The 27,821-nt window shown below is 42.8% G+C and overlaps 1 protein-coding gene across 1 annotated transcript in view; it reads right to left on the reverse strand.

The window, feature by feature from the left end:
* The window catches only part of brsk2a (BR serine/threonine kinase 2a), a gene marked incomplete at both ends in the record, with an annotated part of 414,243 nt that overhangs the window by 205,438 nt on the left and 180,984 nt on the right, over window positions 1-27,821 (reverse strand). The window contains one exon of the mRNA XM_084169332.1: window positions 7,935-8,029. Coding sequence (XP_084025458.1) covers window positions 7,935-8,029 — 95 coding nt within the window. The remainder of the gene's footprint in view (window positions 1-7,934; window positions 8,030-27,821) is intronic.

The raw sequence follows: 27,821 nt of genomic DNA on the forward strand, positions 1-27,821 counted from the left end.
TTGCTTCAGGGGGCAATTATATCAGTCTCTGTAGACTGCCTCTCTCTCTCTCTCTCGCTATCTCTCTCCTGTTCTGTCTCTATCTCTCCCCTTCCCTCTCTCTCCCTCTGCCTATTTTCATTCTTTCTCCTCTCCCTCTCTCGCTCTGCAATAATATTATTGAGGGGATTTTCTTAAAAAGTAACTGAGATTGACGCACCGGTGCGCCTATCGACTCTAGGGGGTTAAAGCCAACTGACATTTACTCCTGAGGTGCTGACCTGTTGCACCCTATATAACCACTGTGATTATTATTTTACCCTGCTGGTCATCTATGAATGTTTGAACATCATGAAGAACAATTTTGCCTTAACGGCCATGTACTCTTATAAACGTTTAATCTCCACCTCTATGGTGATACGTCAGGTCATTCCCATGCTTGACCCCACACCAATGATAGAACAGTAGGGTCTGTTGGGGAGATACATTGCAAAACATACAACCATCTCAGTCACTGAATTAATTGAGTAGTATTAACAATTGTAATAGTTTTTTTTACTTGATTGTTTTAATTTGATTGCAATACTTAGCTAGTCAATTACTAATGCGTGTCTTTACAACTTCAATATTTTAATTAGTCAGAACAGATGACATACGTATCTGCCATAAAGGGTAGACAAGAGATCAGAGTCCAAACTCAGAGGGAGATCGAGCCTTCTCACTCTCACAATAAAGGCATGCTGTTCAAACACATAAAGACACACACACACAAACACGTACACACACACACGTACACAACATAGTTTATAGCTCAGAAGTGATGAGAAGCAAAAGAGCAAAGGGACAGATGGGGGAAAGAGAAAGAGAGAAGGAGAGAGACAGAGAGTGAGAGAGAGAAAGAGAGAAGGAGAGAGAGAGAGAGAGAGAGAGAGAGAGAGAGAGAGAGAGAGAGAGAGAGAGAGAGAGAGAGAGATAGAAGGAGAGAGAGAAAGAGAAGGAGAGAGAGAGAAGGAGAAAGAGAGAGAAAGAGAGAGAGAGAGAGAGAGAAAGAGAGAGAGAAGGAGAGAGAGAGAGAAAGAGAAAGAGAAAGAGAGAGAGAGAGATTGTTTTCAGTGCACTGGTTCAGAGCAAAAGATCTGTCTCAGTTCAATGTTTCAAACACACTATTGTGCATGTCTGCATTTTTACGGATTACTCTTCTCCTCTACTGAGTTTGGGGATGTCCATGTGTAAAGACTGAGGTTCTGCCTCTGTCTACATGTTGTATCTTCTGAGAATGAGAGAATAGGAGAGGAGATGAGAGGAGATAAGTAGAGAAGAGAAGATAATGTACAATTGCTCAAAATACACACACACACACACACACACACACACACACACACACACACACACACACACACACAGTAAGATACTCATGCCAGTCATAAACTCACCCAAATCAAATAAAATCACATTTTATTTGTCACATACACGTGTTTAGCAGATGTTATTGCGGGTGTAGCGAAATGCTTGTGCTTCTAGCTCCGACTGTGCAGTAATATCTAACAAGTAATATCTAACAATTTCACAACATATACCCAAAACACACAAAGGGAATTGAATAATAAATACATATATGGACAAGCAATGACAGAGCTGCATGGACTAAGATACAGTTGAACATTATAGAATAGAATACAGTATTTACATATGAGATGAGTAGTGCAAGATATGTAAACATTATTAAAGTGACTAGTGTTCCATTTCTTAAAGTGGACAGTGATTTCAATAGGCAGCAGCAGCCTCTAATGTGCTAGTGATGGCTATTTAACAGTCTGATGGCCTTGAGATAGAAGCTGTTCTTCATTCTCTCGGTCCCAGCTTTGATGCAAATGTACTGACCTCACCTTCTGGATGATAGCGGGGTGGTTGATGTCCTTGATTATCTTTTTGCCCTTCCTGTGACATCAGGTGCTGTAGGTGTCTTGGAGGACGGGTAGTTTGCCCCCGGTAATGCGTTCGGCAGACCACACCACCCCTCATCCCTATCTCACATTGACCGTATCTGCTTAGTCACAGAGTAAACCCCACTTACACACACTCCAGAGCACTGACACACACAGTATGTCAGTCAAACAAACTATCCGTTCTCCACTTCATGTATGTGGTGAGTAAATACTTTAATTACTCACAGTCATTCAACACTCCCACTCCCTCTCTGTTTCACACCAAGTCATACATAGCAGCAATTACAATAGGCCTTTCATTCACCTCTCCATCTATATACAGTACAGAGATGCGGTAGGAAGGTTCCCTGTCTGACTCTAGTCCACATGTTATCCCCGCACCAGAGACCGGGATTCGTTTCCTGGTCTAGGTTGATCATTTCTGATCTGCCTCTATTCCCTCATATGTCTCCCCTTTATATCCTGTCTGAATAACAAAAAAATACCTTAAAAAAATATGATATTTAAAAAAGGGAAACACTTATGGAACTAATCATGGGGTAAAAACGGTGACTGTCATTTTAGTTTCAGCAATGCACTCTTTCCACAGAAAAGTATTGTTGTGATGTGTCGTGAATACCCTACAGAAATGGTGCCCCATGTAAGGAGAATACTTTACAGCACTTATAGTGAAATGTCTAACGTTTCTATAATTTACAGCCTTGACAGTGAAATGTCTTCCTTTCCTCCCCTTTGTCCTTCATTTTCCCCTTACCTCTTAATTTCCTTATGTCAGCAAAACCTCCAGACCCCTAAGACCAATCATAGAGTCATATGAAGTCATAGGCAGGACCCTGGGGATGGGTGGAAGGTGGCTGACGGGGGCTAGAGGAGCTGGGGGTTGTAACACACACCTGGTCAGGAGTGTCACATTCTGTTCTAATCGCACCGCAGGGACAGGAGTTCATTAGAATATTAAAAGGTGACATTTGGAGCTGGCTAGAGGGACTGGCTGACTCAAAGTTCAGTAGCAGCTGATGTGTGTGTGTGTGTGTGTGTGTGTGTGTGTGTGTGTGTGTGTGTGTGTGTGTGTGTGTGTGTGTGTGTGTGTGTGTGTGTGTGTGTGTGTGTGTGTGTGTGTGTGTGAGTGAGTGAGTGAGTGAGTGAGTGAGTGAGTGAGTGAGTGAGTGAGTGAGTGAGTGAGTGAGTGAGTGAGTGAGTGAGTGAGTGAGTGAGTGAGTGAGTGAGTGAGTGAGTGAGAGAGAGAGAGAGAGAGAGAGAGAGAGAGAGAGAGAGAGAGAGAGAGAGAGAGAGCATTTTATTGCATGACATAAGTATTTGATCACCTACCAACCAGTAAGAATTCCGGCTCTCACAGACCTGTTAGTTTTTCTTTAAGAAGCCCTCCTGTTCTCCACTCATTACCTGTATTAACTGCACCTGTTTGAACTCGTTACCTGTATAAAATACACCTGTCCACACACTCAATCAAACAGACTCCAACCTCTCCACAATGGCCAAGACCAGAGAGCTGTGTAAGGATATCAGGGATAAAATTGTAGACCTGCACAAGGCTGGGATGGGCTACAGGACAATAGGCAAGCAGTTTGGTGAGAAGGCAACAACTGTTGGCGCAATTATTAGAAAATGGAAGAAGTTCAAGATGACGGTCAATCACCCTCGGTCTGGGGCTCCATGCAAGATCTCAACTCGTGGGGCATCAATGATCATGAGGAAGGTGAGGGATCAGCCCAGAACTACACGGCAGGACCTGGTCAATGACCTGAAGAGAGCTGGGACCACAGTCTCAAAGAAAACCATTAGTAACACACTACGCCGTCATGGATTAAAATCCTGCAGCCCACGCAAGATCCCCCTGCTCAAGCCAGCGCATGTCCAGGCCTGTCTGAAGTTTGCCAATGACCATCTGGATGATCCAGAGGAGGAATGGGAGAAGGTAATGTGGTCTGATGACACAAAAATAAAGCTTTTTGGTCTAAACTCCACTCGCCGTGTTTGGAGGAAGAAGAAGGATGAGTACAACCCCAAGAACACCATCCCAACCGTGAAGCATGGTGGTGGAAACATCATTCTTTGGGGATGCTTTTCTGCAAAGGGGACAGGACGACTGCACCGTATTAAGGGGAGGATGGATGGGGCCATGTATCGCGAGATCTTGGCCAACAACCTCCTTCCCTCAGTAAGAGCATTGAAGATGGGTCGTGGCTGGGTCTTCCAGCAAGACAACGACCCGAAACACACAGCCAGGGCAACTAAGGAGTGGCTCCGTAAGAAGCATCTCAAGGTCCTGGAGTGGCCTAGCCAGTCTCCAGACCTGAACCCAATAGAAAACCTTTGGAGGGAGCTGAAAGTCCGTATTGCCCAGCGACAACCCCGAAACCTGAAGGATCTGGAGAAGGTCTGTATGGAGGAGTGGTCAAACCTGGTCAAGACCTACAGGAAACGTGTTATCTCTGTAATTGCAAACAAAGGTTTCTGTACCAAATATTAAGTTCTGCTTTTCTGATGTATCAAATACTTAACTTAATTACTTAAAAATCATACAATGTGATTTTCTGGATTTTTGTAAGTAGGAAAACCTGCAAAATCGGCAGTGTATCAAATACTTGTTCTCCCCACTGTATATATGATCAATTACAAATCTTAGGATCAAATACTAAAGACTGTGGTGTTTATGGTATCCTAAATCAAATGACAAAATATACAGACTACAAATTCCAATTGGCTTAACTTAAAATCTTTAACATCATCCTCAGCTCTGGTATCTTCCCCAGTATTTGGAACCAAGGACTGATCACCCCAATCCACAACAGTGGAGACAAATTTGACTCCAATAACTACTGTGGGATATGCGTCAACAGCAACCTTAGGTAAATCCTCTGCATTATCATTAACAACAGCATTGTACATTTCCTCAGTGAAAACAATGTACTGAGCAAATGTCAAATTGGCTTTTTACCAAATTACCATACGACAGACCACGTATTCACCCTGCACACCCTAATTGACAAACAAACAAAATAAAACAAAGACAAAGTCTTCTCATGCTTTTGACTCAATTTGGCATGAGGGTCTACTATAGAAATTGATGGAAAGCAGTGTTGAGAGAAAAGCATACGACATTATAAAATCCATGTACACAGACAAAAAAACACACATTTATTTCCACAGGGTCGTGGGGTGAGACAGGGATGCCGCTTGAGCCCCACCCTCTTCAACATATATATCAACAAATTGGCGAGGGCACTAGAACAGTCTGCAGCACCCGGCATCACCCTACTAGAATCTGAAGTCAAATGTATACTGTTTGCTGATGATCTGGTTCTTCTGTCCCCAACCAAGGAGGGCCTACAGCAGCACCTAGATCTTCTGCACAGATTATGTCAGACCTGGGTCCTGATTTTAAATCTCAGTAAGACTAAAATAATGGTGTTCCAAAAAAAGTCCAGTTGCCAGGACCACAAATACAAATTCCATCTAGACACCATTGCCTAGAGCACACAAAAAACAATACCTACCTCGGCCTAATCATCAGCACCACAGGTAACTTCCACAAAGTTGTGAATGATCTGAGACAAGGCAAGAAGGACCTTCTACACCATCAAAAGGAACATAAAATTCAACATCCCAATTAGGATCTGGCTAAAAATACTTGAATCAGTTATAGAACCCATTGCCCTTAATGGTTGTGAGGTCTGGGGTCTGCTCACCAACCAAGAATTCACAAAATGGGACAAACACCAAACTGAGACTCTGCATGCAGAATTCTGCAAAAGCATCCTCAGTGTACAACGTAAAACACCAAATAATGCATGCAGAGCAGAATTAGGCAGATACCCACTAATTATCAAAATCCAGAAAAGAGCTGTTAAATTCTACTACCACCTAAAAGGAAGCGATTCCCAAACCTTTCACAACAAAGCCATCACCTACAGAGAGATTAACCTAGAGAAGAGTCCCCTAAGCAAGCTGATCCTGGGGCTCTGTTCACAAACACAAACAGACCCCACAGAGCCCCAGGACAGCAACAGCAACACAATTAGACCCAACCAAATCATGAGAAAACAAAAAGATAGTTACTTCACACATTGGAAAGAATTTACCAAAAAAACTGAGCAAACTGGAATGCTTTTTGGCCCTCAACAGAGAGTACACAGTGGCAGAATACCTGACCACTGTGACTGACCCAAAATGAAGGAAAGCTTTGACTATGTACAGACTCAGTGAGCATAGCCTTGCTATTGAGAGAGGCTAAGGTAGGCAGACCTGGCTCTCAAGAGAAAACAGGCTATGTGCACACTGCCCACAAAATTAGGTGGAAACTGAGCTGCACTTCCTAACCTCCTGCCAAATGTATGACCATATTAGAGACACATACAGTATTTCCCTCAGATTACACTGACCCACAAAGAATTCCAAAACAAATCCAATTTTGATAAACAACCATATCTATTGGGTGAAATACTACAGTGTGCCATCACAGCAGCAAGGTTTGTGACCTGTTGCCACAAGAAAAGGGCAACCAGTGAAGAACAATCACCATTGTAAATACAACCCATATTTATGTTGATTTATTTTCCCTTTTGTACTTGAACTATTTGCACATCATTTTAAGTCTGTTCATCCCCATAATATGACATTTGAAATGTGTCTATTGCTTTGAAACTTGTGAGTATAATGTTAACTGTTCATTTTTTATTGTTTATTTCACTTTTGTTTATTATCTATTTCACTTACTTTGGCAATATAAACATATGTTTCCCATGCCAATAAAGCCCTTTGAATTGAATTGAGATGAGAAAGAGTGTAATGTGTTTGTGTGTGTGTGTGTGTGTGTGTGTGTGTGTGTGTGTGTGTGTGTGTGAGTGTGAGTGTGAGTGTGAGTGTGAGTGTGAGTGTGAGAGTGTGTGTGTGTGAGAGAGAGAGAGAGAGAGAGAGAGAGAGAGAGAGAGAGAGAGAGAGAGAGAGAGAGAGAGAGAGAGAGAGAGACAGACTGTCTGTGCATGTACAGGTGTGTGTTTGTGTGTGTGTGTGTGTTTTTGTGTGTGTGTGTGTGTGTGCGTGCTTGACCATGACCATATTATGTCAGCCATGTCTACTCTACTGTTACACAGCAAATGTTCTTGTGACCAGCCCTGGCAGTTGCTTTAGGGGCCTTTCTATCTTACCTATAAAACAAAATCTAAGGGAAACGCTTGAAAGAAAGAGACAGGCGGAGAAATATTAAACAAAAAAATCAAAGACTCTGGTTTCTATCTCTCGGGTTTTGTAATACAACAGTTTCAGACATGGAGCCAAATGGAGGCATTTACATTTGCAAATCGACTGGGTTCAATTTGCAAATCAAACCCTCACGTGCCCCTCTCAACACCTAATATCTAAACAATTACAGGCGCTCCTCTCTCTCTCTATGTGTCCCAGGAAATACAATGATAGTTTATCAGGTCATGGCCCTCTCCCTGCCCTTTCCATCCCCCTCTTCCTGAAACCAGCAGAGGGGCCAATTATAGGCAAAGCCTCCAGAAAGAGTCTAATTGTGAGCAGGTTGTAATCTTATTTTTCAAATGAATATTTGTATTGCTCCATACCTGTGTAGTAGCTATAGAGGAAGCTAGGACACTGGACAGGTTTTGGAGGACATTAGGAGAGGTCCAAAGAGAATGAAAGGGTTGGAGGATTCCGGATTTCCTGCTTATCTCCAACCGGGATTTAGGGAAAACATGGGAATTTATTGGAAGTTCCCACAATTTCGCAACCCCTAGTCGAGAGAGAGAAACCAACTGGGACCAAATACTGTATAGGCCTGAGTGCAAGAGTACCAACACACAGATTTGTAGATTTGGATCGTGTTCATTTGGGCACACCACATCAAAGCTTTTTGCAGCACGGAAAATGAAAACAAGCATTTCTTATTGGACAAGTTCAGGTAGTACCTCCCTGAATCCCTACATTTTGTTACATGTTGTGCCTACCGAACAGAGAAGATTATATTCAGGGGTGTAGTCTTACCTTCATTAGTACCGACTCGCTGAGTTTCTCTCGGTTGACAATCTTAATTGCGACTTTCTGGCATGTGACACAGTGGATCCCCAGCTTGACCAGGCCTGGAAAAGAAAGACAGGTTATAGGAGAGACACACACATTCAGCATTATGTACAGGCTTCTGTGTGTGTGTGTGTGTGTGTGTGTGTGTGTGTGTGTGTGTGTGTGTGTGTGTGTGTGTGTGTGTGTGTGTGTGTGTGAGAGAGAGAGAGACCGACATCCTGCCATGTTAATAAAGGAAGACAATACCCCTTTCAGATTCATTACTATTCTATTCTATGCTATTCACCTTCTCTAAGCAAACAAAAAGAGAATGTTGTACAGAAATAGCACTGTGTTGTTTCATTTACAGCAATGGAGAAAAACTACAAAAAGGTCATTGTCCTCAATAGAAAATGCTGTGCTTGCTTCAGCTGTCCAAAAGTATCTTCCATTGTAGTCATTAAACTAAGTTGCTATCTAAGTTAGTAAGCTTGACTATGTCAGAAAACAATAGTGTTCTTCCTGAAGTAAGCACACTAACTATGGCTTCTTTGTCAAATACCCAGAGGCACTCAAGCGTTCAACAACAGCTATTCTGCTAAGGCAACTGGGACTTCCTCACAAAGACAACATCATATTCCATTCGAGATACGCATTAGCGTTAGAATAGAAAACTTTTCATTTCAAATTCCCTCGCTCACCGCCAGACAGAGAGACATTTCCCCTGGCAGAATACAAGCAGAGAATACAGCATCTTAAAACAAATGTCATCAGGTAAATAAGCAAACACACACACACGACACACATGCCACACATGCACAATACACACACTCAGGTAGATAAGCAGACAACACAATACATGTAAGAATTGCTGAATGAGTTTACTAACTGTAAACTGTGAACTACACTGAGAAGGAAATCTTTGTTCTGTTCTATCACATACACACAGCAGAACACACACACACACACACAGGAAAACACTCACACACATGCATATAAACACACACATACACAAACAGATACACACACACACACACACACACTCAAGCAGATACACACATAATCATCATCAATGTGAGAAATACACAGAGAGGGGAATGTGTGTTCTCTCTGTGGATAGCATGCTGGCAGAGCCAATCCATTTCCCACTATTCACCAGAGTCTCAGACTCAGAGCAGAACACAAGTTTACGACTCTATACTGTATCTGTTGTTTGCAAAAAAACAAGGTAAAATGGAATAACCTCATATTGGGAGCAATTCCATTTTCATTTATCTCCATAGTTCAATTTTCGGTAACACTTTGATAGTCCAAATAAAGTGTGACCCCAATTTCTCACTATGAGACATGGGCAATTCCACCGTAACAGAATGACGCTGAGACTCCGATTTTTCACTTTAATAGTATGCCAAACAAAAACCATTGATTGCAAAGTTAAACACACCATACAACTCTATGCACAAGGATTACCTTTAAAGGGGCAGTGCAGTCAAAAACGTGATTTTCCTTTTCTTTTTTGTAATGATATTTCCACACTATGATGTTGAAATAGCGCTCTGAAATTGTGAAAATTATGATAATGCCCTTTTAGTGTGACTTTTTGGAGAGAAAAAAATGCCTGGAATTTCAGCCTGTTCAGGTGGGATGGAGTTTTTGGCTCACAGCATGACATCACAACCTGATCTGATAATTCTGACCAGTCACCTTTTATTTCCATATGTATCCTCCTACTTTGAAAGGTTAAACGTGTTAGGCTCTAAAGTCTAGACGATCCTATTCGCCAATCAGAGCTGTGTATGTTAATTGTTTTAAAGGTGTATCAGCACGCCCACATGATCAGACTGATCATTTCAATGGCAAAAGGATGCTCAGGGAAACAAATTATAAAACATATATTTGGAGTTATTTTTATGAAAAAAAAAACACACACAGTGATTTACTAGACATACAGTAATGTTTTTATTTTTTTATTTTTTTATACTGCATGTATACTTTATTCAAAGAAGGGCACAGATGTAACGTTTGGTAACAGAATGACGGTAAAATCTCCCTCCGTTTTTTATGTGGCCACATTTTCAAACAACTCTGTTAAATATGTACTCCAAATTAAAATGATAAGATGTCTGCAGAAAGAATGGGCTGTCAACTATGATATGAACCCTTGAGTTTGAGAAAATATATTTTGGTTATTGAACTACAGTAAGTGAAGTGGATTAACACCCGGTAACAGAATGATTCTAAAAGAATGTCGTCATGGGTCTCTGATCTGTACTATGCAGAAATGCATAATAATGAATGCCATTATCTTCATGGTGATGTATCCAGAATAGGTACACAAAGGTAGAAACATTTAATATCCTCCTTTGCATATTTCGGTATTAATCTACAAACTGGCTATTATTCGAATGAGCTCCGCCCCAAACAAGACCAAATGTGGTTGGTCCGAGCGGACCAAATCTGTACCAATCATAGACGTCTATGTTTCACAAGTTCGGACATCAAAGTATTTTTATTCGTTATTGTTATTCACTATTCACTGTGTATTTATTCCTCGTATCACTATTTCTATTATTATTATTATTATTATTATTATTATTATTATTATTATTATTTTAAATCTTTATCTTTAACTCTGCATTGTTCGAAAAGGACCCATAAGTAAGCATTTCACTGTTAGTCTACACCTGTTGTTTACAAAGCATTTGACAAATAAAATTAGATTGAATACAGCACAGTAGAGTAGAGTAGAGTACAGTTCAGTACAGCACAGCACAGTAGAGTATAGTTCAGTAGAGTAGAGTAGAGTTCAGTACAGTATAGTTCAGTACAGTAAAGAACAGTACAATACAGTAAATGACACTGTACTCTACTCTAGTGTAGTCTAATGTACTGTACTGTTCTGTATTAAACTCTACTCTACAGTACTGTATTATACTGACCTATAATATATGTTTTATTTACTGCACTGTACTGTACTGTGCTGTCCAAACTTGTGAAACAGATGTCTATGATTGGTTCAGATTTGGACTGACCAAATTTCAACTACTTTTCAAGGTCCATGGACGTCCGGTGTCGGTCGGTGCTCAGTGGGTGAGTAGGCTGGTTACAGGGGGCTCATGGGTAGGTGTCAGTAAGAGCCAGAGGTTGGACCAAGTCAACATTTTTGAAGTCACAAGCAAGTCTCAAGTCACAAGGTCCGAGTCTCAAGTCGAGTCACAATGGGTTGAGTCTCGAGTCAAGTCCAAGTCGTGCATTCTAAGAGCAAGCCAAGTCGAGATACGTTTTTTTCAAGTAAGGTAAAAAAAAGAAAGACATGCAATGACTTGTTCAACTACAAATCTTTGTCTATTTATTGAGGCTACCAGATAGTCCTTTTTATTAGTTTGTCTACAACACATTTTGATTATGTAATAATACATTTTAACAACAAATTCCAAATCCAAACTTCGTATATGATCAATTTCAAGCAATTTTGACATACCAAAAGACCAGTAGGACTATGCTAGTAATTGTTGCTTGATGTCCCATTACTTGTGAGCTTGCAAAGTGAACAGTTAATATTCCTGATCACCCAACATTTTTGGAGCTGCATATTTATTTATGGCAATCCTCTTTCCCTACATTTTGACATTTGCACTCCACCCGATCCTATAGCTGTACAGCAAATCTGCAATTTATTTGTCAGCTCAGTGGTTGTCACCTTTTTGACCGGCAAACACCAAAAAGGAGTGGTTCAAAGCTTGCGACCCCAGTGCACGCACATACACACACACACAGGGCGAACACGCGCATAATCGCTGTCATTACAGCCATAAACGGTGATGCAGTTTTTGAATGCAAGATACAGAAGTAAACTGCGTTTTACACCTGCATTTTGAGCTGAAAGTCATTCATGTTAGCAGTCAATATCAACTAGGAATATAATGTAACATTGTAATTTCTCTGGAATCCAGAGCAAGCAGGATCATTATGGCCTACCGGTATGCAGCGGAAGTTGCAGGATCGGATGGAAATCTACAGTTGAAGTCGGAAGTTTACATACACTTTAGCCAAATATATTTGAACTCAGTTTTTCACAATTCCTGACATTTAATCCTATTAAAAATTCCCTGTCTTAGGTCAGTTAGGATCACCACTTTATTTTAAGAATGTGAAATGTCAGAATAATAGTAGAGAGAATGATATATTTCAGCTTTTAGTTCTTTCATTACATTCCCAGTGGGTCAGAAGTTTACATACACTCAATTAGTATTTGGTAGCATTGCCTTTAAATTGTTTAACTTGGGTCAAATGTTTCGGGTAGCCTTCCACAAGCTTCCCACAATAAGTTGGGTGAATTTTGGCCCATTCTTCCTGACAGAGCTGGTGTAACTGAGTCAAGATTGTAGGCCTCCTTGCTCGCACACGCTTTTTCAGTTCTGCCTACACATTTTCTATAGGATTGAGGTCAGGGCTTTGTGATGGCCACTCCAATACCTTGACTTTGTTGTCCTTAAGACATTTTGCCACAACTTTGGAAGTATACTTAAGGTCATTGTCTATTTGGAAGACCCATTTGCGACCAAGCTTTAACTTCCTGACTGATGTCTTGAGATGTTGCTTCAATATAGCCACATAATTTTCCTTCCTCATGATGCCATCTATTTTGTGAAGTGCACCAGTCCCTCCTGCAGCAAAGCACCCCCACAGCATGATGCTGCCACCCCCGTGCTTCGTGGTTGGGATGGTATTCTTCGGCTTGCAAGCCACCCCCTTTTTCCTCCAAACATAACGATGGTCATTATGGCCAAGCAGTTCTACATTTACATTTTAGTCATTTAGCAGACGCTCTTATCCAGAGCGACTTACACTTAATGAGTGCATACATTTTTATACTGGTCCCCCGTGGGAATCGAACCCACAACCCTGGCGTTGCAAGCGCCATGCTCTACCAACTGAGCTACACAAGTCTATTTTTGTTTCATCAGGCCAGAGGACATTTCTCCAAAAAGTAAGATCTTTATCCCCATGTGCAGTTGCAAACCGTAATCTGTCTTTTTTATGGCGGATTTGGAGCAGTGGCTTCTTCCTTGCTGAGCGGCCTTTCAGTTTATGTTGATATAGGACTTGTTTTACTGTGGATATAGATACTTTTGTACCTGTTTCCTCCAGCATCTTCACAAGGTCCTTTGCTGTTGTTCTGGGATTGATTTGCACTTTTCACACCAAAGTACGTTCATCTCTAGGAAACAGAACAAGTCTCCTTCCTGAGTGGTATGACGGCTACGTGGTCCCATGTGTTTATACTTGCGTACTATTGTTTGTACAGATGAACGTGGTACCTTCAGGCGTTTGGAAATTGCTCCCAAGGATGAACCAGACATGTGGAGGTCTACAAACTTTCTGAGGTCTTGGCTGATTTATTTTGATTTTCCCATGATGTCAAGCGAAGAGGCACTGAGTTTGAAGGTAGGCCTTGAAATACATCCACAGGTACACCTCCAATTGACTCAAATGATGTCAATTAGCCTATCAGAAGCTTCTAAAGCCATGACATAATTTTCTGGAATTTTCCAAGCTGTTTAAAAGCACCGTTAACTTAGTGTATGTAAACTTCTGAAACACTGGAATTGTGATACAGTGAATTATAAGTGAAATAATCTGTCTGTAAACAATTGTTGGAAAAATTACTTGTGTCATGCACAAAGTAGATGTCCTAACCGACTTGCCAAAACTATAGTTTGTTAACAAGAAATTTGTGGAGTGGTTGAAAAACTAGTTTTAATGACTCCAACCTAAGTGTATGTAAACTTCTGTATCTGTAGCCTTTTTTTTCCTCACAAATATCATAATTAATTCACCAGAATATGTTACATCTTGATCTTCATCACAAAAGTATTGAAGGTATTGCAATGTTACAGCTATCTTTAGACATATAGCCAGTACCACCACTGAGGTATATAATCAAAACCCACCAAAATAAGACCTATCTGAAATATGAAAATTATCAATGAAATCACCATGTAGCCTATTGTTCTGGGAAAGATGCATCCGTAGTAGATTGCTAAACTGTATTTTATATGGATTTTTATACTCTGTTTTTGCCAGGCAAGCGCTTTCTGGTCACTAATCTGGATATGTGCACCCGTCTTTGTGCGCCAATGCTGATGACTGGTCATTGGTCAACAGTCAAGATGTGCCACTTTTTGGTTCTGAAGCACAGATGAGATGTTTTTTAAACAACAATTTGGTACAATGCCGTAGGCCTATGTTAGTGACCAAAGGTATGAATATAAAATATAAATGGTAGGCTATATATAGCCAAAACCTTCTCACTGTGCTAGTTTATCCGACCTGTGTTGATTGACAGTTTGCTGGTCCAATCAGAGGGCCCGAGTGTGTGTTTCACTAGTCAATCAGGTTGTTTTGCAAGTGCAATTCAGTCTCTGGCTGATGGAGAGAAGTCTAATCCACGGAGACTCTGTGCCACAAAATGAGTGACAAAGCGTTACAAAACCTGGTCAGATAATTCAAAAGTAATCAGTCTCAAGTCAAAGTCGAGTCCCGAGTCTCCAAGTCAAGTCTCAAGGTATTATATTTTTTATCGAGTCTCAATTCATAAAATGTGTGACTGGAGTCAGACCACAACTCTAGTAAGAGCCGGGAGAGGTGACATTAACTGGAGAGCGAGAAGAGAGACCGGGAGAGAGAGAGGGAGGGTTTGTCCAGACTGTTTTCACACTCTTGCTTTGACCACCACGCGACAGAACGAGAAAGAAAACAGTTAGGAGTTTAACAAAACAGTATGCCAGTGGAAAGGACGGTAGCAGGTGACACAACTGTGGTTTGTGACTACTATGAATTCCCATTGTAGCTCATTCAGTTACAGATTTTTTGGTCACTCAGTTACTGATTTGGTAACATAATGACGTGTTTAATCACTTAATAAATCATAAACCAAATTGTTATCAGTAAAAACACTATACCTAATTCATAGGTCTACCTTTACTTGTTCTGTGAACTTTTAATATCATTCCTCCTCATGAGGGAGAGAAATTAGAAAATATCTTGAAGATATACAGTATTTCCTGCGGGTGTGCGTGCAGTTATGTGTCCTTGCGGTTATGTGTGTGTGCATAGACAATGAATATTTGATCTCTACATAATTGCCAGAGAGAGACACATGTACGGTGGAATGACAGCGAGCGATGAGCAGAAAGAAACACAAAACCCAACACTAAAATTATGAAGGGATATGATAGAAAGGCCTGCGGATTGAACAACTTTTTATTTGTCGCTAATGGCACCCTATTCCCTATATAGTGCACTACTTTTGACAAGAGCCCTATGGGTCCCCCTATTCCCTATGGGCCCTGGTCAAAAGTAGTGTACTAAAGTTAGTGTAATTTATTTTATGAAGCTGCGGAAAAAGACAGTCATTGGGCGGTGAGATAGGGGCGAGAGAGACGGCTAACTGTTGTTCTAATTGGAGGGAGCGAGGGAGAGAGGGGAAGAGGGAGAGAAAGTGAGGGAGGGAGGAGGTTGTGAGATGCGGGAGAGAGAGTGGTGTGTTGTTCTCTTCTGACTCCCTGGGAATGACAAGGAAAAAGGGGGAGAGAGGAGGTGGACAGTAAGAGACAGAGAAAGAGGGATCGAGAAAGGAAGGAAAGAGAGTAAGGGATGGAGAGAGAGAGAGAGAGAGAGAGAGAGAGAGAGAGAGAGAGAGAGAGAGAGAGAGAGAGAGAGAGAGAGAGAGAGAGAGAGAGAGAGAGAGAGAGAGAGAGAGAGAGAGAGAGAGAGGGAAGGAGAGAGAGATGGAAGAAAGGGAAAGAGAGATAGAAGAGATAAGGAGATGGAGCCAAGATACATGGCCAGGCCATAGATAATTAAGCAATAATGAAGAGCAGAGTGTGGGAGTGAGGATGACTCCAGGGCCTGAGGATCACAGGGGCTCAGAATACAAACACATGGAGGAGATGAGGCAGAGAGAGAGAGAGAGAGAGAGAGAGAGAGAGAGGGAGAGAGGCAGGGAGGGAGGAGGCAAAGGTGGAGAGAACCCATTAGGCCAGAGATAGTAATCAGAAGTTGATGGGTGCCAGGGAGACGGGCATAATTTTACATTGACATTTTAGTCATTTAGCAGACGCTCTTATCCAGAGCGACTTACAGTTAGTGAGTGCATAGATTTTTTTTTTTTTTTATTCATACCCCCCGTGGGAATCGAACCCACAACCCTGGCGTTGCAAACATCATGCTCTACCAACTGAGCTACATCCCTGCCGGCCATTCCTTCCCCTACCCTGGACAACGCTGGGCCAATTGTGCACCGCCCCATGGGTCTCCCGGTCGCGGCCGGCTACGACAGAACCTGGATTCGAACCAGGATCTCTAGTGGCACAGCTAGCACTGCGATGCAGTGCCTTAGACCACTGTGCCACTCAGGAGGCATAATAATAGTTAATACATTTGATTGCCGCGCCCCCACGGAAAATTTAATTAGCTTTCTTTTTTTTCTTTTTTATCTCCATCAAAATCTGTGTTTAAGCTAAATATATCTGCATGGGCTTCATCTCAATACACCACATCCGCCGCTGTTTGTCAGACCAGGAGACATCCCGAAAATCTGTATTTTCACAAAAACGTCTGTAGTGTCCGAAATGTCGGTTGTTTTTCTCTAGGACGCCCACAAGCCTCGTCTGAAGTTAGCCCGGTACCAGTTTAGAAAATGAGTGGAAGTATATATGGAAGTACTTCAGTGCACAAAACAACTGTGGTAATGTATCAATAGGGACGGCAGGTAGCCTAGCGGTTAAGAGCGTTGGGCCAGTAACCGAAGGACGCCGACCAGGTGAAAGATCTGTCGATGTGCCCTTGAGCAAGGCACTTAATCCTAATTGCTCCTGTAAGTGGCTCGGGATAAGAGCGTCTGCTAAATTACTAAAATATAACAGTGGCAATGCATCAACATTGATAATGTACAGGTAACTGCCAAAATAATGGAAACTTGAGTAAATGAGGGTTCTGGTGGCTCTGTTATGGTGTGGGGTGGATTTTCCTGGCACGGTTTAGGTCCACTCAACCCCTTAGAGGGCAAGGTAAATGCAAATAAATACACAGCCATTCTGAGTGATAACCTTCAACCTAAGATGAATAATTTATATCCTGATGGGAGTGGATGATAATGCCCCCATCCACAGGGCACAAGTGGTCACTGAATGGTTTGATGAGTATGAAAACAATGTAAAACATATGTCATGGCTGTCTCAGTCACCAGATCTCAACCCAATTGAACACTTATGGGAGATTCTGGAGCGGCGCCTGAGACAGCGTTTTCCTCCACCATCAACAAAACACCAAATTATGGAATTTCTCATGGAAGAATGGTGTTGCATCCCTCCAAAGAAGTTCCGGACACTTCTAGAATATATGCCAAGGCGCATTGAAGCTGTTCTGGAGGCTCGTGGTGGCCTAACACCCTATTAAGACACTTTATATAGGTGTTTCCATTATTTTTGGCAGTTACCTGTAGTATCAACGATAATGTAATAACAGTGGTAATGCATCAGCACTGATAATATAGGCTATCAACAGTGATAATGCATCAACAGTAATAATGCATTAACAGTGGTCATGTATTTTCACATGCACAGAAAATACCTTTCAAAGATGTGAATGACCAGGTAAGAATACAGCAACTCAACTATTAGTCCGCTGAACTTAAGCATAGGCACTAGTAAGTAAGCGTGTATCGGAAGGTCTCAAGCAAGAGTGATTCCACCCCAGGAAGGCCTGAATAGCTAGCTAACTCTGGTCTGCACAAGCTCTGGCCCAGGGCCAGCTAGATAGTTATGTAATTTCACCACCCTTGCTGTTGGAGGCCGTAACACACCATCCTCTCTGGCACCACTCAACATCCTGTCTCAGCTCGTATTTCTCAAAGAGTCTGTGCCCTGAGAAGGTGTCTGCTGGAGCCAGACCCTACTGGTATTTTGGGTTACTTGCCATTGCTTTATGCATTTATTTTAGCCGGTGGTCTTTTGGAATGTAGAATGTGTGACACATAAAACATGTATGAATGTATTTTTTCTCATTCTGAACTCTTTTACTATGTAATAGGAAAATATTAATGTTGATTACTTTTGAATAAAAACACCTATGCTAATGAAATAATTTTACTGTTGTCTAATGAATATATTATTATTTTGAGTCTGATTTTATGCTTGCTGACGAAAGGTGTGTGCAGCACAGAGAGGCTAGCCATTTCATGTCATTGCTTTGCACTGCATATATTCACTGCAGTTATATTATGTCATCCAGTAATGAAAAGACCAGATCTGGCAGCAGTGTGTCCCGTGTTTAGTCAATCTGCATGCACCACAACACAACCAGAACTGAATCCAGAACGCGGTAGCAGAGACCTCACTCTGGAAATGTGATGTACTTGTAGAGTATATTTCAGAACACGGAGGGTGTTCTTTCTTTAATGCAAGCCTCTCCAACATAATCCAGGTAGAGTCAGGCATTCCCCAGGGCAGCTGAATAGGCCCCTTACTTTTTTCAATCTGTATTAATGACCTGCCACTGGCACTGAGTAGGGCCTGTGTGTCTAGGTATGCTGATGACTCAACACTATACACATCAGCTACCACAGCAAGTGAAATCACTGCAACACTTAACAAAGTGCTGCAGTCAGTTTCAGAATAGGTGGCAAGAAATAAGCTTGTCCCAAATATTACAAAAACTAAAAGCATTGAATTTGGGAAAAATCATTCACTAAACCCTAAACCTCAACCAAATCTTGTAATTAATAATTTGTAAATTGAGCAATTTGAGGAGACTAAACAGCTTGGTGTAACCCTGCATTGTAAACTGTCATGGTCAAAACAAATTGATGCAAAGGTAGCTTCTTACTGTACTTTTTCACTGTACAGCCCCCAGTCCCACTCAACCTGCCTCAGATAGCTCCTTTGTCCCACCCCCCACACACGCGGAGACCGGCTCAATCGGTGCCTCCAGTGATGCTATCTCTTTCATCGCTACCCAACGCTTAGGTTTACCTCCACTGTACTCATATCCTTCCATATCCTTGTCTGTACATAATGCCCTGAATCTATTCTACAACGCCCGGAAATCTGCCCCTTTTATTCTCTGTACCCAACGCACTAGAAGACAAGTTCTTAAAGCCTTTAGCCGTATCCTTATTCTATTCCTCCTCTGTTCCTCTGGTGATGTAGAGGTTAACCCAGGCCCACAGTATCACACCTACTCCCCAGGTGCTATCATTTGTTGACTTCTGTAACCGCAAAAGCCTTGGTTTCTTGCATGTTAACATCAGAAGCCTTCTCCCTAAATTTGAGTTATTCACTGCGTTTGCACACTCCGCCAACCCTGATGTTCAAGCAGTGTCTGAATCCTGGCTTAGGAAGGCCACCAAAGATTCAGAAATGTCCATTCCCAACTACAACATTTTCTGTCTAGATAGAACTGCCAAAGGGGACGGAGTTGCAATCTACTGCAGGGCTCTATCATTGCCCAACCTCTCTTTCGTATCGCCTGAGATCCCCAAAGATTGGAAAGCTGCCGCGGTCATCCCCCTCTTCAAAGGGGGTGACACTCTAGATCTGTTACAGACCTATATCCATCCTGCCCTGCCATTCGAAAGCATTTGAAAGCCAAGTTAACAAATAGATCACCGACCATTTCGAATCTCAACGTACCTTCTCTAATATGCAATCTGGTTTCCGAGCTGGTCATGGGTGCACCTCAGCCACGCTCAAGGTTATAAGCAATATTATAACTGCAATTGATAAAAGACAGTCCTGTGCAGCCGTCTTCATCGACCTGGCCAAGGCTTTCGACTCCGTCAATCACCGCATTCTTATTAGCAGACTAAATAGCCTTGGTTTCTCAAATGACTGCCTCGCCTGGTTAAACAACTACTTCTCAGATAGAGTTCAATGTGTCAAATTGGAGGGCCTGTTGTCTGGACCTCTGGCAGTCTCTATGGGGGTGCCACAGGGTTCAATTCTCGGGCCAACTCTATTCTCTGTGTATATCAATGATGTCGCTCTTGCTGCTGGTGACTCTCAGATCCACCTCTACACAGACGACACCATTTTGTATACATCTGGCCCTTCATTGGACACTGTGTTAACAAACCTCCAAACAAGCTTCAATGCCATACAGCACTCCTTCCGTAGCCTCCAACTGCTCTTAAACGCTAGTAAAACTAAATGCATGCTCTTCAATCGAACGCTGCTTGCACCCGCCCACCCGACTAGAATCACTACTCTCGGCGGGTCTGACTTAGAATATGTGGACAACTACAAATACCTAGGTGTCTGGTTAGACCGTACACCAGGGTTCTTCAATTCCGGTCCTGGAGGGCCGAAACACTTCTGTTTTTATTTCTACCTGGTAGTTAATTGTACTCACCTGGTGTTCCAGGTCTGAATTATCCCCTGATTAGAAGGAGAGGATGAAAAACATAGGTGTTTCGGCCCTCCAGGACCGGAATTGAAGAACCCTGCCGTAGACTCTCCTTCCAGATTCACATTAAGCATCTCCAATCCAAAGTTAAATCTAGAATCGGCTTCCTATTTCGCAACAAAGCCTCCTTCACTCATGCTGCCAAACATGCCCTCGTAAAACTGACTATCCTACCGATCCTTGACTTCGGCGATGTCATTTACAAAATAGCCTCCAACACTCTACTCAGCAAATTGGATGTAGTCTATCACAGTGCCATCCATTTTGTCACCAAAGCCCCATATACTACCCACCATTGTGACCTGTACGCTCTCGTTGGCTGGCCCTCACTACATATTCGTCGCCAAACCCACTGGCTCCAGGTCATCTATAAATCACTGCTAGGCAAATCCACGGCTTATTTTAGCTCAATTGGTCACCATAGCAACACCCACCCGTAGTATGCGCTCCAGCAGGTATATCTCATTGGTCATCCCCAAAGCCAACACCTCCTTTGGCCACCATTCCTTCCAGTTCTCTGCTGCCAATGACTGGAACGAACTGCAAGAATCTCTGAAGCTGGAGACTCTTATCTCCCTCACTAACTTTAAGCATCAGTTGTCAGAGCAGCTTACCGATCACTGCACCTGTACACAGCCCATCTGTAATTAGCCCACCCAACTACCTCATCCCCATATTGTTATCTATTTTGCTCATTTGCACCCCAGTATCTCTATTTGCACATCATCTTCTGCACATCTATCATTCCAGTGTTAATACTAAATTGTAATTATTTTGCACTCTATTTTATACCCTATTTATTGCCTTACCTCCATAACTTACTACATTTGCACACACTGATTTTCTATTGTGTTATTGACTGTACGTTGTGTTTATCCCATGTGTAACTCTGTGTTGTTGTTGTTGTTGTTTTTATCGCACTGCTTTGCTTTATCTTGGCCAGGTCGCAGTTGTAAATGAGAACTTGTTCTCAACTGGCTTCCATGGTTAAATAAAGGTGAAATAAAATAAAAGCTAAGATGGGGAGATGTCTGTCCATAATAAAGCACTGCTCTTCTTTCTTGAAATCGCTATCAACAAAACAAGTACAACAGGCCCTAGTTTTATCATCCCTGGACAACTTTCTAGTCATATGGCCAAGTGCCACAAAGAGGGACATAGGCAAATTACAATTGGCCCAGAACAGAGCAGCACGGCTGGCCCTTAAATGCACATGGAGAGCCAACATAAATAATATGAATGTCAATCTCTCCTGGCTCAGAATAGAGGAGATATTGACTGCATCACTTCTAAAATCACTGAGCTGTCTGTTTAAGCAACTAGCGCACAGCTCAGACACCCATACATGCCCTACAAGACATGCCACCAGAGGTCTCTTCACAGTCCCCGAGTCCAGAACAGACTATTGGAAATACACAGAACTACATAGAACCATGACTACATGAAGCTCTATTCCACATATCCTGAGGCTGCATTTATTGTAGCCGGGGATTTTAACAAAGCAAATTTGAGGACTAGGCTGCCGAAGTTCTATCAACATATCGGCTGTTGTACTCGCGCTGCTAAAATCCTCGACCATTACTCTTCGAACTTCTGGGATGGTTATAAGGCCCTCCCCCGCCCTCCTTTCGGCAAATCTGACCACGACTCCATTTTTCTCCTCCCTTCCTATAGGCAGAAACTCAAACAGGAAGTACCCGTGCTAAGGACTATTCAACGCTGGTCTGACCAATCGGAATCCACGCTTCAAGATTGTTTTGATCACGCGGACTGGGATATGTAGCTTGCGAAAAGAATTTTGACGAATACACTGAAACGGTGCCTGAGTTTATCAGGAAGTGTATAGGTGATGTTGTGCACACTGTGACTATTAAACCCTACCCTAACCAGAAACCGTGGATAGATGGCAGCATTCACGCAAAACTGAAAGTGCGAACCACCGCATTTAACCATGGCAAGGTGACTGGGAATATGGCAGAATACAGACAGTGTAGCTACTCACTCCGCAAGGCAATTAAATTGGCAAAACATCAGTATAGAGACAAAGTGGAGTCACAATTCAATCGCTCAGACAAGAGACGTATGTGGCAGGGTCTACAGACAATCACGGACTACAAAAGGAAAACCAGCCACGTCGCCGACACCGACGTCTCGCTTCCAGACAAGCTAAACACCTTCTTCGTCCGCCTTGGCAGCAGCTAATGGTGATCCGGAATGAAAACAAATATAAAACAAATATTGTTCCAAACAATATATTATGTCAATAAATCTACAAAATCTAAAAGGGTACTTTTGAGATATTCATATTAATATTTTGAATGTTGAATAAATGCATGTGAAATATTATATTTCAGGATCTAGACATACTCCATATTTTAGAACAAACTATAAGGAGTATAATGACACCAATATGTTGTCTGTATCATATAAGGATCATAAGATCTTACAGTACGCATGCACACTGAGTATACAAAACATTAAGAAAACCTGCTCTTTCCATGACACAGATTGACTAGGTAAGTCCAGGTGTAAGCTATTACATTTTAGTCATTTAGCAGACGCTCTTATCCAGAGCGACTTACAGTTAGTGAGTGCATACATTTTCATACTGGCCCCCCGTAGGAAACGAACCCACAACCCTGGCATTGTAAGCGCCATGCTCTACCAACTGAGCTACAGGGGACATGATCCCTTATTGATGTTACTTGTTAAATCCACTTAAATTTGTGTAAATTAGTGTAGATGAGGAAACAGGTTAAATAGTGATTTTTAAGCCTTGAGACAATTGAGACATGGATTGTGTACGTGTGCCATTCAGAAGGTGAATGGGCAAGACAAAAGATTTAAGTGCCTTTGAACTGGGTATGGTAGTATATGCCAGGCGCATCGGTTTGTGTTAAGAACTGTAACACTGCTGGGTTTTTCACTCTCAACAGTTTCCTGTGTTTCAAGAATGGTCCACCACCCAAAGGACATCCAGCCAACTTGACACAACTATGGGAAGCATTGGAGTCAACATGGGCCAGCATCCCTGTGGAAAGCTTTCGATACCTTATAGAGTCCATGCCCCGACGAATTGAGGCTGTTCTGAGGGCAAAGGGGGTAGAGGGGGAGTGCAACTCAAAATTAGGAAGGTGTTCCTAATGTTTGGTATACTCAGTGTATAGATCTAAAAAAAGGGCCTAAAATGGCCACTTTCAACATCATTTTCAGATACGCACACACTTTTCTCTCTCTCTCCATCTCTCTGTCTGACCTAGACTAGACCTAGACCCTCCAGTTAATTCCTGATTATGAGCGCGATAGAGTGATAGCTTCGGTGCCCCCTTCACCTGTCAGTGTTCTTTCCCAGGGTAGCCCACTGATCCCTGGGTGAACCTCCACTGAGCCCTGGGTGAGCCCCGGCTCTGTGGCTGGGGGAGCCAGGGAGAGGCAGCGAGAGGCAGGGTGAACCAGGAGTAGGCAGGGGAAAGGTGCAGAGGGAAGACCAGGGAGCGCTGGGGGCTCAGGGGCACCGCTGGCTTTGAACAGAGCTTCAAACGCTCAACTCTGACTGAGAGCAGAGCACAGGGAGAGACAGAGAAGATTACTGCTGCAGGGGAGAGGAACAGAGAGAGAGAGAGAGAGAGAGAGAGAGAGAGAGAGAGAGAGAGAGAGAGAGAGAGAGAGAGAGAGAGAGAGAGAGAGAGAGAGATAGTGTGTGTGTGTGTGTGTGTGTGTGTGTGTGTGTGTGTGTGTGTGTGTGTGTGTGTGTGTGTGTGTGTGTGTGTGTGTGTGTGTGTGTTTGTGTGTGTATGTGTGTGTGCTACAGGTGAAAAGGTGAGAGAGCATGAAGTGAATGTGTAGGAGTAATCTGATTCCGTCCCATGTGAATGGCACTGCACTCCCTTAAACCTGAGCAGTTGTTTTGAACCCTGTACAGGGTTCGGTGAGCTTAGTGTCACACATCAAGGCAAGGTCATATTTTAACTGGGCAAACACACACACAATTAATGTATGCACACACACACACACACAAACCCACACGAACACTGATACACATTCAATTAACATACCCACCCACCCACCCCCCCCCCCCCCACACACACACACACACACACAGAGAGACAATCAGGCTGAGCAGCTGACCCTAGTTTGCCACGCCAGTGACTCAGTGAGTACATCGATCCCTCCTCCCCTCCACCCTCCCTCCTGATCAATACTATCAAAAGCCCTCGCCTTCACAACAATGTTAGAGTAATCTCTAATGGACAGATTCTAGTGGACATGAAATAGCAAGAATCTGTCAAGGCTCACATAGATCTATGTGATTATGAGCACCAGTAGTTCCTGGTTTTGGATTTTCGTCATTGATTATTCTGAGAAATCAGGATTGGGCGAAGGCGGTGCTTAAACTGGTGTGGTGATTTTTAAGCCTGTGTGCAGGTGATAAATGGTTTCCCCTAGATTCCACAGCCACCAAGTCAAAATTGGCTACATAGTAAAAGAGTTTGCCTCAACCCATGGGTCCAGCAGGTAGAGTTCAATAAATAAAGGCAGATGTGAGATGCAGGAAGACGGCACTTTTCTCATACCACTCTGTAGCTACTGACCAAGCTTCCTACAGAAGAACACAATTGCTGAATTTATGTAGACATTCTAAACAAAGTGTTTTGATAACTTTCAAGTGTAATAGTTCCATGTGGAATAAACCATCCTTCACATAATACTGTAGAAGCAGTGTTCTGCTAATATAACAGACGATACAATCGCCATCGCACTGCACACTGCCCTATCCCATCTGGACAAGAGGAATACCTACAGTTGAAGTCGGAAATTTACATACACTTAGGTTGGAGTCATTAAAACTCGTTTTTCAACCACTCCACAAATTACTTGTTAACAAACTATCGTTTTGGCAAGTCGGTTAGGACATCTACTTTGTGCATGACACAAGTAATTTTTCCAACAATTGTTTACATACAGATTATTTCACTTATAATTCACTGTATCACAATTCCAGTGGGTCAGAAGTTTACATACACTAAGTTCACTGTACCTTTAAACAGCTTGGAAAATTCCAGAAAATGATGTCATGGCTTTAGAAGCTTCTGATAGGCTAATTTACATCATTTGACTCAATTAGAGGTGTACCTGTGGATGTATTTCAAGGCCTACCTTCAAACTCAGTCCATATCCATTGCTTGACATCATGGGAAAATCAAAAGAAATCAGCCAAGACCTCAGAAAGAAAATGGTAGACCTCCACAAGTCTGGTTCATCCTTGGGAGCAATTTCCAAATGCCTGAAGGTACCACGTTCATCTGTACAAACAATAGTACGCAAGTATAAACACCATGGGGACTACGTAGCCGTCATACCGCTCAGGAAGGACATGCGTTCTGTCTCCTAGAGATTAACGTACTTTGGTTCGAAAAGTGCAAATCAATCCCAGAACAACAGCAAAGGACCTTGTGAAGATGCTGGAGGAAACAGGTACAAAAGTATCTATATCCACAGTAAAACGAGTCCTATATCGACATAACCTGAAAGGCCGCTCAGCAAGGAAGAAGCCACTGCTCCAAAACAGCCATAAAAAAGCCAGACAACTGCACATGGGGACAAAGATCGTACTTTTTGGAGAAATGTCCTCTGGTCTGATGAAACAAAAATAGAACTGTTTGGCCATAATGACCATCATTATGTTTGGAGGAAAACGGGGGTGCTTGCAAGCCGAAGAACACCATCCCAACCGTGAAGCACGGTGGGTGGCAGCATCATGCAGTGGGGGTGCTTTGCTGCAGGAGGGACTGGTGCACTTCACAAAATAGATGGCATCATGAGGAAGGAAAATTATGTTGATATATTGAAGCAACATCTCAAGACATCAGTCAGGAAGTTAAAGCTTGGTCGCAAATGGGTCTTCCAAATGGACAATGACCCCAAGCATACTTCGAAAGTTGTGGCAAAATGTCTTAAGGACAACAAAGTCAAGGTATTGGAGTGGCCATCACAAAGCCCTGACCTCAATCCTATAGAAAATCTGTGGGCAGAACTGAAAAAGCGTGTGCGAGCAAGGAGGCCTACAAACCTGACTCAGTTACACCAGCTCTGTCAGGAGGAATGGGCCAAAATTCACCCAACTTATTGTGGGAAGCTTGTGGAAGGCTACCTAAAATGTTTGATCCAAGTTAAACAATTTAAAGGCAATGCTAACAAATACTAATTGAGTGTATGTAAACTTCTGACCCACTGGGAATGTGATGAAAGAAATAAAAGCTGAAATAAATAATTATCTCTACTATTATTCTGACATTTCACATTCTTAAAATAAAGTGGTGATCCTAACTGACATAAGACAGGGAATTTTTACTAGGATTAAATGTCAGGAATTGTGAAAAACTGAATTTAAATGTATTTGGCTGAGGTGTATGTAAACTTCTGACTTCAACTGTATGTAAGAATGCTGTTCATTGACTATAGCTCAGCCTTCAACACTATAGTACACTCCAAGCTCACCATTAAGCTCGGGGACCTGGGTCTGAACCCCATCCTGTGCAACTGGGTCCTGGACTTCCTGACGGGCTGCCCCCAAGTGGTGAAGGTAGGAAACAACACCTCCACTTCGCTGATCCTCAACACAGGGGCCCCACAAGGTGCGTGCTCAGCCCCCTCCTGTACTCCCTGTTCACCCATGACTGCGTGGCCATGCACGCCTCCAACTCAATCATCAAGTTTGCAGATGACACAACAGTAGTAGGCCTGATTACCAACAATGACAAGACAGCCTACAGGGAGGGAGGAGGTGAGGGCCCTGGCGGAGTGGTGCTAGGAAAATAACCTCTCCCTCAACGTCAACAAAATGAAGGAGCTGATCGTGGACTTCAGGAAACAGCAGAGGGAGCATGCCCCTATCCACATCGACAGGACCACAGTGGAGAAGGTGAAAAGCTTCAAGTTCCTCGGCATACACATCACTGACAATCTGAAACGGTCCACCCACACAGACAGTGTGGTGAAGAAGGTGCAACAGCGCCTCTTCAACCTCAGGAGGCTGAAGAAATTTGGCTTGGCCAGTAAGACCTTCACAAACTTTTACAGATGCACAATTGAGAGCATCCTGTCGGGCTGTATCACCACCTGGTACGGCAACTGCACCGCCCGCAACCGCAGGGCTCTCCAGAGGGTGGTGCGGTCTGCCCAACGTAATCCCCGGGGGCACACTGCCTGCCCTCTAGGACACCTACAGCACCCGATGTCACAGGAAGGCCAAAAACATAATCAAGGACATCAACCACCTGAGCCATGGCCTGTTCGCCCCGCTACCATACAGAAGGCGAGGTCAGTATAGGTGCATCAATGCTGGGACCGAGAGACTGATAAACAGCTTCTATCTCAAGACCATCAGACTGTTAAATAGCCATC

The sequence above is a fragment of the Coregonus lavaretus genome (assembly GCF_964263955.1).
Source record: "Coregonus lavaretus genome assembly, chromosome: 9".
NCBI classification, from domain to species: domain Eukaryota; kingdom Metazoa; phylum Chordata; class Actinopteri; order Salmoniformes; family Salmonidae; genus Coregonus; species Coregonus lavaretus.